The sequence below is a fragment of the Phyllobates terribilis genome, unplaced genomic scaffold (genome assembly GCF_046119375.1).
Source record: "Phyllobates terribilis strain yellow unplaced genomic scaffold, ASM4611937v1 Scaffold_10__3_contigs__length_209671492, whole genome shotgun sequence".
NCBI classification, from domain to species: Eukaryota; Metazoa; Chordata; class Amphibia; order Anura; family Dendrobatidae; genus Phyllobates; species Phyllobates terribilis.
The window spans coordinates 68,778,185-68,791,384 of record NW_027362770.1 but is presented as its reverse complement, the minus strand read 5'-3'; the positions used below and the strand labels follow the sequence as shown (position 1 = coordinate 68,791,384).

General features: G+C 40.8%; 1 protein-coding gene across 1 annotated transcript in view; it reads left to right on the top strand.

The window, feature by feature from the left end:
• Positions 1 to 13,200, top strand: part of CTNNA1 (catenin alpha 1) — an 80,400-nt gene that overhangs the window by 8,212 nt on the left and 58,988 nt on the right. Inside the window, exons 2-3 of the mRNA XM_073649567.1 lie at positions 5,829 to 5,932; positions 8,502 to 8,697. Of these exons, the coding sequence (XP_073505668.1) occupies positions 5,831 to 5,932; positions 8,502 to 8,697 (298 nt within the window). The 5' untranslated portion in view covers positions 5,829 to 5,830. The remainder of the gene's footprint in view (positions 1 to 5,828; positions 5,933 to 8,501; positions 8,698 to 13,200) is intronic.

Sequence of the window (13,200 nt, the reverse complement as noted above, 5' to 3'; positions counted from 1 at the left end):
AACGTAACACCGTTTTGGACGTAGCATATTTTTGCCGTGTCCAAAATGCTGCGTTCTATTGAACGCAGATAAATCTGCATGTGTTCACTGAACCGTGCGGATTTACTGCATTCAATGCATTTTAGTGGTCAAATTTCTCTTGCGGAGACAAGCGACTCTGTAAGAGAAATTGACATGCTGCGGGTCTGAAATACTGCCGCATGTCAGTTTCTGCGAGTGATATCTAGAAATTCCATTCACTATGCTGCAACATCTGGATACTGCGGGTTTGACGCTGCATTAACACACAGCGTCAAACCCGCAGCGGCTCCTGATCTGGGCACATACCTTAATTTGCAATCCACTGGGAGCTGGGGGTAGGGAACTAGCTGCCATGAGCTCTGCCAGATACAGCACAGTACACAGAGAGGGATCCCTGTTCTTCATTCATTTTTAGCTCACAAAGATAATTGACTAACAGTAATTACTGATTTATACAAGGATTCAGTCTAACACAAAAATACCCCCACCCTCCCCAATAAAATATTAAATGCTTTTATGAATATATATATAAAAGGGGTTGTCCACTACTTGCAAGGACAACCTCTTCTCAGTATGAATGTCTGGCCTCGCTAAAATAAAAACACTTATATTCACCTCCTGTACCAGTGCCGTTCTGTGTAGGCACTCATGTTCATGGTTGTCACGTGAGCCTGTCACCCAATCAGCGCTGGTGTCACTCTCTCCACCTTCAGACGTATACATAATTAACAGGTAGTGAGAGCTGTGGCTGGCCACTAACTTCCTATTGATTACTTATATGTCTGAAGGCGAGGAGAGTGACACTAGTGCTGACTGGGTGCCTGGCTCCTGTGACATAACGTCATGTGAGCCCCGGGAGAGCGAGTGCTGACACCGCTGGAACAGCATTGGAGAGCCAAAACCAGAGGGGAGTATAAACTTTTTTTTATTATAACGGCCAAACATGAAGAATGAGATGGGGTGGTCCAAGTATTAAACAACTCCTTTAAAAGACATACATATAGAAAATAGATTAGTATCATCGCATCTGGAGAAAAAAGCTGTCCAAATAATAAAGAGGAAAAAATATAAAAGGAAAGCTTGGCAGGATTACCACTATCCTATCCGTGTATGACACTAAATATAGACCCTACCTGGCTGCAGAGGTTAGTACCCTAAAAAACAACGCAAGAGAAGTCACCCACTCTTGTTGTCTTGCCGTGATAACCCATGGACAAACCCTACATATATGCAATATCACTCTGAGATGGATTATAGCAAAAGAGACACAGAGATTAATTATTAAGCTATTTTGTTATCCTTGAGCGTGAAAACTATAGATTGATGTGTTACATATTATTGAAGGTGACTTGACACTAGATAAAGACCCGATGGGCAGAGTATTAGACCAGCAGGGAAAGTTAATATCCCATACTGGGACTATAAAAAAAGCGAAAGTACGAAAAAATAGAATAATGTTTTGCAAGTAAAAATGCTGTTTTTCTGCAAAAAGTAAAGGAAAGAAAGTACACATACTTGATACCCCAGTTGCTGCTGCTCCATTGGTTGGATAAACAAACGTCAATATATACCGAAGGGAGAGTTGTGGGTATGCTGTGCTGCTGGTGAAAAATTCACAAGGATCCGATGAATAGATATGTTGCAATTTATTCCCATTTTATCACGTTTTTAGGTCGAGCAGAACTTTTTTTTTTTTTTACCCACCCCCTTCAGTATACAAAAAAACTGGTGTCAATAAGGCTGTGTGCCCACGATGCGTTTTTTAAGCGTTTCCGCAGCGGCAAAAACGCTGCAGAAACGCTTAAAAAACGCTTGGTAGAAGGCCTGCCATGTTCCCCAATGATTATCCACATGTGCTATGCACATGCTGCGGAAATTTCCGCTGCAGATTATCATTGCGGAAAAAAACGCAGCACTACAAATTATTTTGCAGAAGCGCTGCGTTTTCGCCGCCATTGACTTGCATTAGAACGCGTGGATTCCGCTTCACTAGATAAATACATGCGTTCAATGTGTGGATGGTACCCGGGTCTGTAGAGGAGGAGACTCTCCTCCCGACCCGGCTACCATAGAACCTGTGAAAAAAAGAATAAAATAAAAAATAAATATTATACTTACCTTCTGGTGGCCCCTGCTGCGCTCGTCCTCCCTTGCCGGCAGATCGCGATGGACTGAAGGACCTGCTCTGACGTCATAGTCATGTGACTGGTCACGCGACGCTGACGTCGGCAGGTCCTTCAGTGTACCGCGATCTGCTGGCAGCCAGGACGGAGCGAAGCAAGACTCCGGGGGCCATAAGAGGGTAAGTATAGCTTTATTTTTTTATTTTTTACCATTCTTTCGGTCACACTATATAAATCCATGCCGGTTGCATGGATTTATATAGTGTGACCAAGTTGACAAGCACTTTCCAAGTGATGCTAAAATCGCTTGGAAGGTGCTTGTCAACCCGCATGCGGAAATGCATGTGAAGAACGCTTCACATCCGCATGTCCCTGGCAGGAAAACGCATGTACAATCCGCATGTACAATCCGCATGCGTTTTTTCTGCCAGGGAGATGCAGAAACGCTCAGGAAAAATCCGGAGCATTTCTGCATCGTGGGCACATAGACTAAAAGCGACACCTTGTCCCTAAAAAAAAAAAAAAAAAAAAAAAAAAAAAAAAAAAAAAAAAGCCCTTTGTATAGCTCAATTGCCCCAAAAATAGATTTTACTGTGAAAAAGAAGCAACACACAAAAAAACCCTATTTAAATCTGGTATCCCTGTGATCGTAGTCACTCGGAAGAATAGTCGCCTTATCTCTTTTACTGCACAATGAACAGTGGAAAATGGCGTAAAAAAGTTAGACAATTCCTGAATTGCTTCTTATTTGTATATTCTGTTTCTCAAAAATTGGAATAAAAAGCAAATAAAAAATGTTATGTACCCCCAAGTGACACCCAGGGCTGTGAATCAGTAAGCCAAACCTCCGACTCCTCAATTTCCATGACACCATCTCCAACTCCGACTCCCTCATACACGGCTCATGTTTAAGTAATAAATTTACTGAAGCACAGATTCATCTCAGCTAAAAGTCTAGACCCTTAGATCAGGAATAGGACAGACATTTATAGGACATTTCATAACTTTCCCAAATTCTTGTGAAAAAATATTCCCCACAAACTGCATTGAACTACTGTACCCAATTTATTATATATTTTAGGAGTTGGAGTCAGTACATTTTATACTGACTCCACCAAAATGGACACCGACTTCACGACTCTGACTCCACAGCCCTGGTGACACCAATAAAAACTTCATCTCATCCCGCAAAAAACAAGCCCCTACTCAGGTTTGTCAATGGAAAAATACTCCTCCTCCACCATTGGTAATCTCTGGCCACGAGCCCTGAGAACTGTTTCCTAGCTCCTGGCATCCGTGGCTCTTAGTTAACCAGCCTTGTGTGACATCGTGCCAGGCAGGCTAATGGAAAGACGAGCTGCGGATGCCTGGAGTAATGAGGTGGTTTTTGAGGCTCCCATCCAGCGATGACAGATTACTGACTTTGACATCGGACTTCAATTTGCACGAATTCCAAGTATCTTTGCTTGCTTTTTGCAAATGAGTTGATGTTTTCTGTAATATCATTTTGCTTTACATACAGCTTTTTCTATTTTTATTACATTTATTTGTTTTCCATGCACGTTTAGTAATATGACAGTTTTATAGCTCAGTACGTCTGGAAGTGCTACTATTTTTTTATGTTTTCATTTGTTTTTACGTAAAAACTGCATTTTAAATGTCGGAATGTTTTTCTGTGTTTTTTTTTTTTTTCTTTAAATGCATTTTTTACGAAAAAAAATTTTATTCAATATTATTTTTACTTAGTCCCATTTTGGGATTTGAACATTTATGAGCTAATCAGTAGTCGAATACATTGCAATACTTATGTATTAGACCTGTCAGTTTTACATTGATGCAGGGCCTAAAAAGCCACCGTAACTGGTGGAACCCTGAGCCCATTGCGTGGCTTTTGGTTGCCATAGCAACCTTTTGGAATCCACAGTTGAGACACGCATGGGCCAAAAAGGTGCCGCCTCCTTGTCACAACCAACTAGATGCCACTGTTAATAACTGTAGAAGGTTAAAGAGCCAGGATCTGTGCTGGCACCGACCCTGGATTTTCTTGCCAGAGCTCTATGGTCATTAAGGCCATGTTCCTGCAGTCTTTGTCTGCGAGGGATGCCAATTTGCCTTTTTTTTTTCTTTTCTGGACAGCTTATCAAAAATCATGGACAGACTATATTTTTTTTATGGACGAATTGAAAAATCATAATAAATCTTTATCAGTGATCCATGTCTACAGCCCATAATTCTGATATGAAGAGATCAGCTGCATTCTGATTCACTGTAAATTGTAAAACAATGATAATTAGTCAAAATAATCTGCATAGTTTTCTTCATCTAAAAAAATTACGGACGCCTTAAATTTTTCTCATGTACAGGACAAAAAAGTATGCAATTTTTACAGACTGGAATTTCTGGATGGTTGACAGCTCGATATACTAGTAGATCCATTTGCAGGAACACCTTCCTCATCTGGACATACTTGTATTTGCTATATCTGAAAGGGGTTTTCCTACAATGGATACCTAACACCTATATGTAGGAGAGGTGATCAAATTTGATGCCAGTATGGCCACGAAGCCTCCGGAGACTCCTGTTCCTGCCTGTATGACTGAAGTGGATGAAGTGTAGCACATGCTCTACTGCATAATTCATTGTCTGTCTGTGGGGCTGAAGGAAGCTGAGCGCTCTGTGGATGCTGCCTTACTGAAGTGTATGTGCTGACTGGTTTGTATGGTATGACCTCTAAGATAAAGTAGTGTTCCGCACTCTACCTCTCATAGGGCACACTGCTCACCTGGACACAGGCTAAGGCTCCATTTTATTCTTGTAACTGTGGCATAGCTAAGCAGTGTGCAGAGGTAGAAGTGCAAGTCAGGTTCTAGTGCTGGAGAATTCTCTGCAACTTACCACTGTATAGGTTATCTACATAAGACACGGAAGAGTAGTTTCGGTCAGGGCTATGGAGTCGGTAAGCCAAACTTCCGACTCCTCAGTTTCCATGCCTCCGACTCCCTCATACACGGCTCATGTTTAAGTGATAAATTTATTGTAGCACAGATTCATCTCAGCTAAAAGTCTAGACCCTCAGATCAGGAATAGGACAGACATTTATAGGACATTTCATAACTTTCCCAAATTCTTATGAAAAAATATTCCCCGCAAACTGCATTGAATTACTCTACCCAATTTATTATATATTTTAGGAGTTGGAGTTGGTCCATTTTATACCGACTCCGATTCTGACTCCCGACTCCACAGCTCTGGTTTCGGTAGTGCTTTCTGATTTTTAGAATTACGGAGCATTATCAGTATTGGTGCATAAATTAGCTAATAGTAACCTAATAGGTTTAGGATAGAGTTATTGAGCTTTATGTCCATGCCTCCTTCATTAGATTTTCACATAACTTGTTAGCTAGTTAGATCAATGAGACGTTAAGTGAAAAAGGGAAAACTATGTGCAAATTGAGTTTTTACTGTTGCACTAAAAGTTTGTGGGGAGCTTCAACCTGAGGATCTTCAGTCTTGAGCAACAGTTTTTTCTCCAATGCCATTGGACCTTTTACAATGTAGATGTTCTGCGCACCATCACCTTTAGTTTCATGACCCAGCTTCCATAATGTGCGGCTGAAGGCTTCTAGATAGGATGAATGGTGTAAATGTGAAATCAACCAATGCCAACTCTTTCTTTTTTCATAGAAATGACTCTAAACGCAGGGAATATTAATTTCAAGTGGGACCCAAAAAGTCTGGAAATTCGAACCCTTGCAGTAGAGAGACTTCTCGAACCACTGGTTACTCAGGTATGCAAGACTGATCTTTATAACTGATGTCTACATTTTACCTTGTCGAATGTTCCACATTTGCATGCTACAGAAGACTAGAGGTAATTAATACACATGCACACACTGCTCAGCATAAATGAGTGCACCACAAAAGATTGGTCAGAAAACCTTTACATTTCTTTCAGAATCAACATTTTCTTTGCGATACCATGCTACAAAATGCTCCCACAAATGTGGGTCATTGATTGCAAGCAAGATTTGTTATTTTGCACACTCCCAAAAAGTAATTTTCCTAACAAACTCATTCAAGACCATGAGTACACCCCAATAAAAGTCTTGGGAGCAAAGCTAAAGTTCAGACTACAAAATTCTAATTAACAAGAATTCAACAACTGGCAATTCAAATTATTCAATAAGCAGATATCCTACAGATAACTATAAAAGGGCATTTTTTAACAAAGAAAACCCCTTCCCAATTCATGATGTCTGCAATGGCACCACATACAAGAGAAATGTCACAAGACCTGCGAAAGAAAATAATTTCTGCCCACAAGAAAGGTGAAGGCTACAAGAAGATTAGCGAAGCTTTACTTATCAGTCACAATACTGTAGCAAAAAAGACACAAAGATGGAACTGCAACCATCTCACAGACGTCCTGGCCAACCATTGGAGATAACACCGAAACGGTCTTTTCTTTTGATGAGAATGGTTGAAGAAAGTCTACAAGCTTACTGCAGTTAGCTAAAGAAATACAAAACCATACTGGGGTAAGCGTTTTCCGTGACACAACGTACCCTGCAAGAGGAATGGTGTGCATGGACGTCGTCACTCTGGAGTGATGAGTCCAAGATAAATGTTTTTGGAACTGGTGGCTTCAAAGTTGAGTACAAAGAAAAATGCATGGTGCTCGTAGTGAAAAATTGTGGTGGCTGTGTCCTTATGTGGGGCTACATGAATGCTGTTGGTGTTGGGAACCTACATTTCATTGATGGTATCATGAATTCACAGATGTACCACTTTATTATTGAAAGAGAAAATGCTACCATCACTCTATGCCCTCGGTAGTCGTGCACTTTTCCAACATGACAATGATCAAAAATCCACATTCTTACTATTGAATTTCTGAAAGTGATTCAGTGGCAAAGTATGTCCCCTGATCTGAACCTGATTGAATACCTATGGGGAATTCTGAAGTTGAGCATTGCTCTCCATCCACAAATCAGGCTCTAAAAGAGGTGTTTCTTGAAGAATGGGAAAAGATAGATGTTGCAATATGTCACTAACTTGTTCATTCCATGTCTAGAAGACTTTGTGCTGTCCTTAAAAATAATTGTAGAGGTCATAAAAATTACTAGATGTAGTTGTTTTTGATGTATGGGGTGTATTCATTTTTGCATAAACTAATTTGAGTAAAATTTTGTAATGCAAGTTATATCATTAATCTTACTTTCATGTTATGGGTTTAAAACATGCTCTATGAAACTCAATCTTGTTCAAATTTTGGAAATTGTTCTGGTGTCCAGTGAGATATTAAAATCTTACTTTTCAAAAGGGGTGTACTTATTTATTCTGAACTCTACACATATTACTGGTAAAGTGTGAAATCTAGACATTTTGTAGAATTCTTAGCATGTTTAGTGCAAAGTCTGAAATATGGGAATTTCATTCTGACAATATATATTTAGCCTAGGAATATATAATAGACTATAGGAGGTACACATTATTTACAGGGTTGTTTTGTTTCAAAGATTAATCCCTCATCGGCTGATGGATACAAAACACAAACTGAGCTCGTACCCTGCTGGGGTTCATTGCTCCGCTAACAGCAGACACATTGCCGCCTGAATTACTGGCAGAATGTATCAGACACTGGCTGCATGATTTCAGCCATGTATGTTTGAATCTGAAATCCTGCTGCGTTTCAGCGAAGAGCATACTTTAAAAGCCGCAGCATGGAGAAAGATTTATATTTGGCATGGCTGCTTGCAAGGCAGTAGATTAACAGAAGCAAACAACTGAAGACAGCATACAAAATTAATTAAAACCTGGAATTTATTTCTTTAAGTTAAAAACATGTATCCAGTGAGATTCCACATACAGGAGATATAAATATTTCAGGCTCAACTGGCCCTTAAGCATAGCATTAATACCGCTGGGGAACAAGCCAATGCCCCCCACACAGTATGATGGTCACCACAACAATCCCAATTCAGTATGATGGTTCCCCCTTTGCTCCGATACAGTACGGTGGCCCCCCCCCAACCCCCAGACCACCATATAATTTGATAGCTCCTCCCACACAATATGATAGTTCCACCACAGCCCACCTCAATATAGTATGATGACCCCCCCCCCCCCCACACACACACACACAATATGATGTTCCCCCACAGCCTAGGGGCCCAGACATGGGATCATACCGCCATGTGCGCTGGCATATACAAGCCATTATATGTAAGGTGTTTGAATATGCCTGTGCTGGCAGCGGGGGATAGGACAAAGGTGACACCAATGTTTAAAGACATGAAATGAATAAGATATAGTCTATTTTTTATTCATAATTGTAGAAATGTAATTTACATGCAGGTAACTACTTTAGTTAATTCAAGCAATAAAGGACCGTCAAATAAGAAGAAAGGCCGTTCTAAGAAAGCTCATGTTTTGGCTGCATCTGTTGAGCAAGCGACTCAAAATTTTCTGGAGAAAGGAGACAAGATAGCCAAGGAGAGCCAGTTTCTGAAGCAAGAGTTAATAGATGCAGTTGAGGATGTTCGCAAGCAAGGTATGTTTTGTATAATAAAAGGTAACTCTACATTCACCAGTCTTAACCCCCCCCTCCCCCACGCCCTTCGTGGTATATGGAAGCCGCCTAATTTATTGTCCCTTTTTTTATAGTTTATATTTTTAACATATTAAAGGAAAATTAAAAAATGAACAAACCAAAAAACATTAAGACTTTTGTTACTCCCATTTTCTTTTATTTGCATTTTTTTTTTAAAGACCAAGTGAGGTAAGTATCATTAATAGTTTGGGTCTTTTACAGTTGTGGCAATACCAAATACACTTATACAGTACCAGACAAAAGTTTGGACACACCCAGTCATGCAATAACCATTGGATTCCTTGTTCTTTTGCGCACATTGTAGACTCGGACTGAAGGCAGCAAAGCCACAAACTAACATATATGGAAACAGAGTAAATAAATGCTTGTGAATCAAACCAGAATGTGTTCTACCTCAGATTCCTCACAGTACTTTTCTTTACTCATATAACAGCTTTACACTTTTGCATAGTCTCAAGGAGCTTCAACAGGTAGTTATTTGAAATGGCTTCTAATGAACAGGTATGTTTGTCAAGAGTTCGTTTGTAAAATCATTGGCCTTCAGAAAATCTTAGCGACCTTCAGATGTGTTTTGCAGAGGCAGTGTTGCTATACAGTTCCATACAATGGTGAGCCCTAGTCTATAACTGTCCAAAGCTAGAATATGTCAAGAACCACTCAACTCTGTAAAGAGAAACAACAGTTCATCATTACTTTGACTTGCCTTTATTTTTTAATCTGGAAAATTGCTAGAACCTTGTAGATACTTTCAAGTTCACTCTTGAAAACCATCAATCTATGATTGAAATTGGCTCTCATGAGAACCAACTCCTGAAAAGGAAGATTAAGAACCTCTGCTGCATAGGATAAGTTCATCAAAGTTACCAGGTTCAGAAAAAGCAAATTGACCTCACATCATATAACAGCCCTCTTAAATAATGCACAGATTTTTGGTACCAACCACAATGTTTTTTGTGAGACGCAAAAAATGTGAGCAGATGGTTTCTACATGTGTGGTGCCTGCCATGAGGCATGGAGGAGAAAGTGTGATGGTATGGGATTGCTTTACTATTGACGCTATTTGGTGATTGTCAGGAACGACACCGGCAGGATCACACAATATCCCACCGCTGCCACCAATTTGTCAGGAAATCCCACCACACACAGTCAGGACAACACCGGGAAGAGCACACAATATCTCACCGTGCCATCACGCTGTCCGTATTTCGTCCGGAGTCGCGAGCACACGATCCAGACTACTCTCTACGTAGGTATCGGTAAGCGACCAGTGAGCGTATGGCGCAACGCCCTGGGTTCCACAGCCTGGAATCCGTGTTTAACGCCCTCCGTACTGTCACTGTCAACTTCACGATAGCCCAATTATTAATGCTCTCTGCCACCAGCGGCCGAGTTTGAAATATCATACAGGCCTGGCCGGACTCCTACGTTTTGGTAGCGTATATGGCTTCGGGGAAGGGAACGATTACAGAACAAAAGTAACAGAACTATTAAATTCTATATTTAATCCAAAAAGGAGGCAGTGTTTAGGAAAAATATATACAAGGATGTTACAAGGGAGACATTAAAATGCATAGGCAGTTACATAAAATAAACAGGGTAAAAAGAAGACAACTTACTCTATACGATCGTGGAGACTATTCAATATAGGTGGAGGAGGGGCTCCCCGGTTGGAATATGCTGTTATTGAACAGGACCCGTTGCTTATAATTCTTATTCCCCCCCTGGCAATGAGTGCTCCTGTACTGTCCATGGGTTCTCTTATACCTAAGGGGAGATCTGGCCACACGCCCCTTGTAGTGACATCATGTGGGCCGGTCTCCAGCCTGTACGTTTTTATTAAAAACGCTAACTTCTGCGTTAACTCATCGCTCGTTGATCGCAGAAGCGTGCAAACTACGCCATTTTTTCCTTTATGATTTTATCTTTATTTAGATATCCCACATCACATAACTGCAGTCTGCCACTCTGGTGTTTTTGCGCTACTGCTCCCTGATTTTGGTTACAGCCCTGGAAAACTACCTATACATTCCTGGGCTGATTGGGTCACTACACATATGGGTCCCGTTACTGTCGGACCTATGGAACTCACAAGATTTCATATTTCATATCGGGGTCAGTGCGTCTAGAAATTTCCCTTTGAGGCTCTGGAAGCAGCTTCAACAGTTACACGCAAATTAGTGCCAGCCTGCGTTTTAATTACCTCCTGCGTCTTTCAGAGACAAAATGCTTACTTCCTAACGAAGTTATAACACTCCTTGGCTGGCCGTGTTTGCATAAGCTATTTACCAGGCGTGTGTTAATTGGGGCTTTTGTGCTGAGCAGAAGGGGAATAAGGGAGGGGGGTGAACATCTATGTCAGGCAGATATGGAAGAACATTTTCCTGATATTAATATGTTCCTGACCGTGATATATTCAAATTCGAGACACACTTGCTCCACATGACTATCACAGCATTCTGCAATAACATGCCATGCCATGTTATTTGTGTTTTTGGACAATGACCCAAAACACAGGAGAGGGATGGAGTGCTGTGTTAGATGGCATGGCCTTCACAATCACCCGAACTCAACCCAATTTTAGTTCTTTTGGGATGAGTTGGACAGTAGAATGATGACAAAGCAGCCAAAAAGTGCTCATGGAAGTAATTCCGGGTGAGTACCTGATTAAGCTCCTTGAAAGAATGCATTGTTTTTTTAATGCAATACTTGCCTCATTGTCCAATCCTGTCCTTACCATAGTCGGGAGTGACGCATCTCTGACCTTCACTGTAGGCCACTTCCAGACTGGAGCTTTCATAAGGTAGCGACAAAAACTCGACCTTATGACGCACAGTGAGCTCAGGCATTGACGAGGCCAAGAGTCCTGGTCTATAGTGAAGAGGCAGAAGATGCGACCTTTGCTATTGAGAGATCAGTGATATGAAACTGCAAATGCTACTCTCTTGACATATGACAGAAATTATCCTCTGCCATATTCATCATCAGAGCAACATTTATTTCACATCACTGATTTGTCAACAGCAGGCAACAAACACACCTCAAACATGCACTGCCTAGTAATCATAAGCTCCATTGTGGAGGAACACAGTACAATTGAGCTCTGATAGAAATAAGCTAACTATGTAAAATTACACACGCGACTATATTTGTGTAGATGTCAGAAGGGAAAATTGACCAGAATGGGTACTTTACAGGAGCATAAGGTGAATTCTATACTTAGCTTAGCGTGATAACAACTTAGAAAGGTGAGGCTAGTTAGGAGCACACTGGAGGGGAGGAGGGGTCTGCAGCACTGAGAAGAAGCAAATGCTGCTGGGAAGTTTAGTTTTAGCCAATCAGAATAGGCTTACCCATTTAGCTATGTGAAGTTGGATAAACAGAAACAAAGGTAAAGATGGAAGAAGACACAAAGGTACAAGAAAGGATCTTTATGTTGGTCCAAGTATATACAGTTGAAACCAGAAGTTTACATACACTATATAAAAAGACACATGTGCATGTTTTTCTCAATATCTGACATGAAATCAGAATAAACCTTTCCCATTTTAGGTCAATTAGGATTACCATCATTTTTAATATCTGCCAAATGACAGAATAATGAGAGAGAGAGAATGTTTTAAGACATTTTTATTACTTACTGCAAAGTCAAAAGTTTCCATACATTTCATTAGTATTTGGTACCATTGCCCTTAAACTGAATGACTTGAGTCAAACGTTTGGGATATCCTTCCACAAGCTTCTCACAGTAGTTGGTCGGAATTTGGGCCCATTCCTCCTGACGTAAATTATTGGAAATAATTATTTACAAACAGTAGGGAATTGGTGTTCAAGTTTACACTCACAGATTAATATTGGCTTATACCTGCAGACAGGCAGATCTCTGTGCGACACTTGTTTCATCAAACCAGAATATTTCTTCCTTAGAGCTGTGCTTCTGCCCTGAGGTAGTTTTTCCTCCTCCTCTTACAAAATGGCTTTCTCTTCTCATTCCTCTCACAAAATGTCTGACCTCCAACTGCCACCTCAGTTCTTAACTACCTCACAGGATTTAGCTCCTCCCACTCCCATGTGACTGTTAGAGCTGCAGTCATTGGCTGACTGCCCAGAGGCATTTGTCCCAGAAGCTTCTGCACACTAAACAGAGCTGGGTCACATGATCAAATCTACGAGCGGAAGATTAACCCTTTTTGTGCTGTCAGCAGGTCTCACAATGTGTTTACACAGAAATCACAGCATTTATATGGAACACACTAGATATCCGGTATCCCATAGAAACGGCCACTTTGTGGGATACCACATGTATATTTACTGTCCATTGTGTCAAATAATGCAATTGTGGGTTAAACCCCATTTGACTTTTAAAATATAAAATTTGCTTGAATAATTAGCGGACGCCATGTTGCGTTTGGAGAGCCCCTGATGTGCCTAAACAGTGGAAACCCC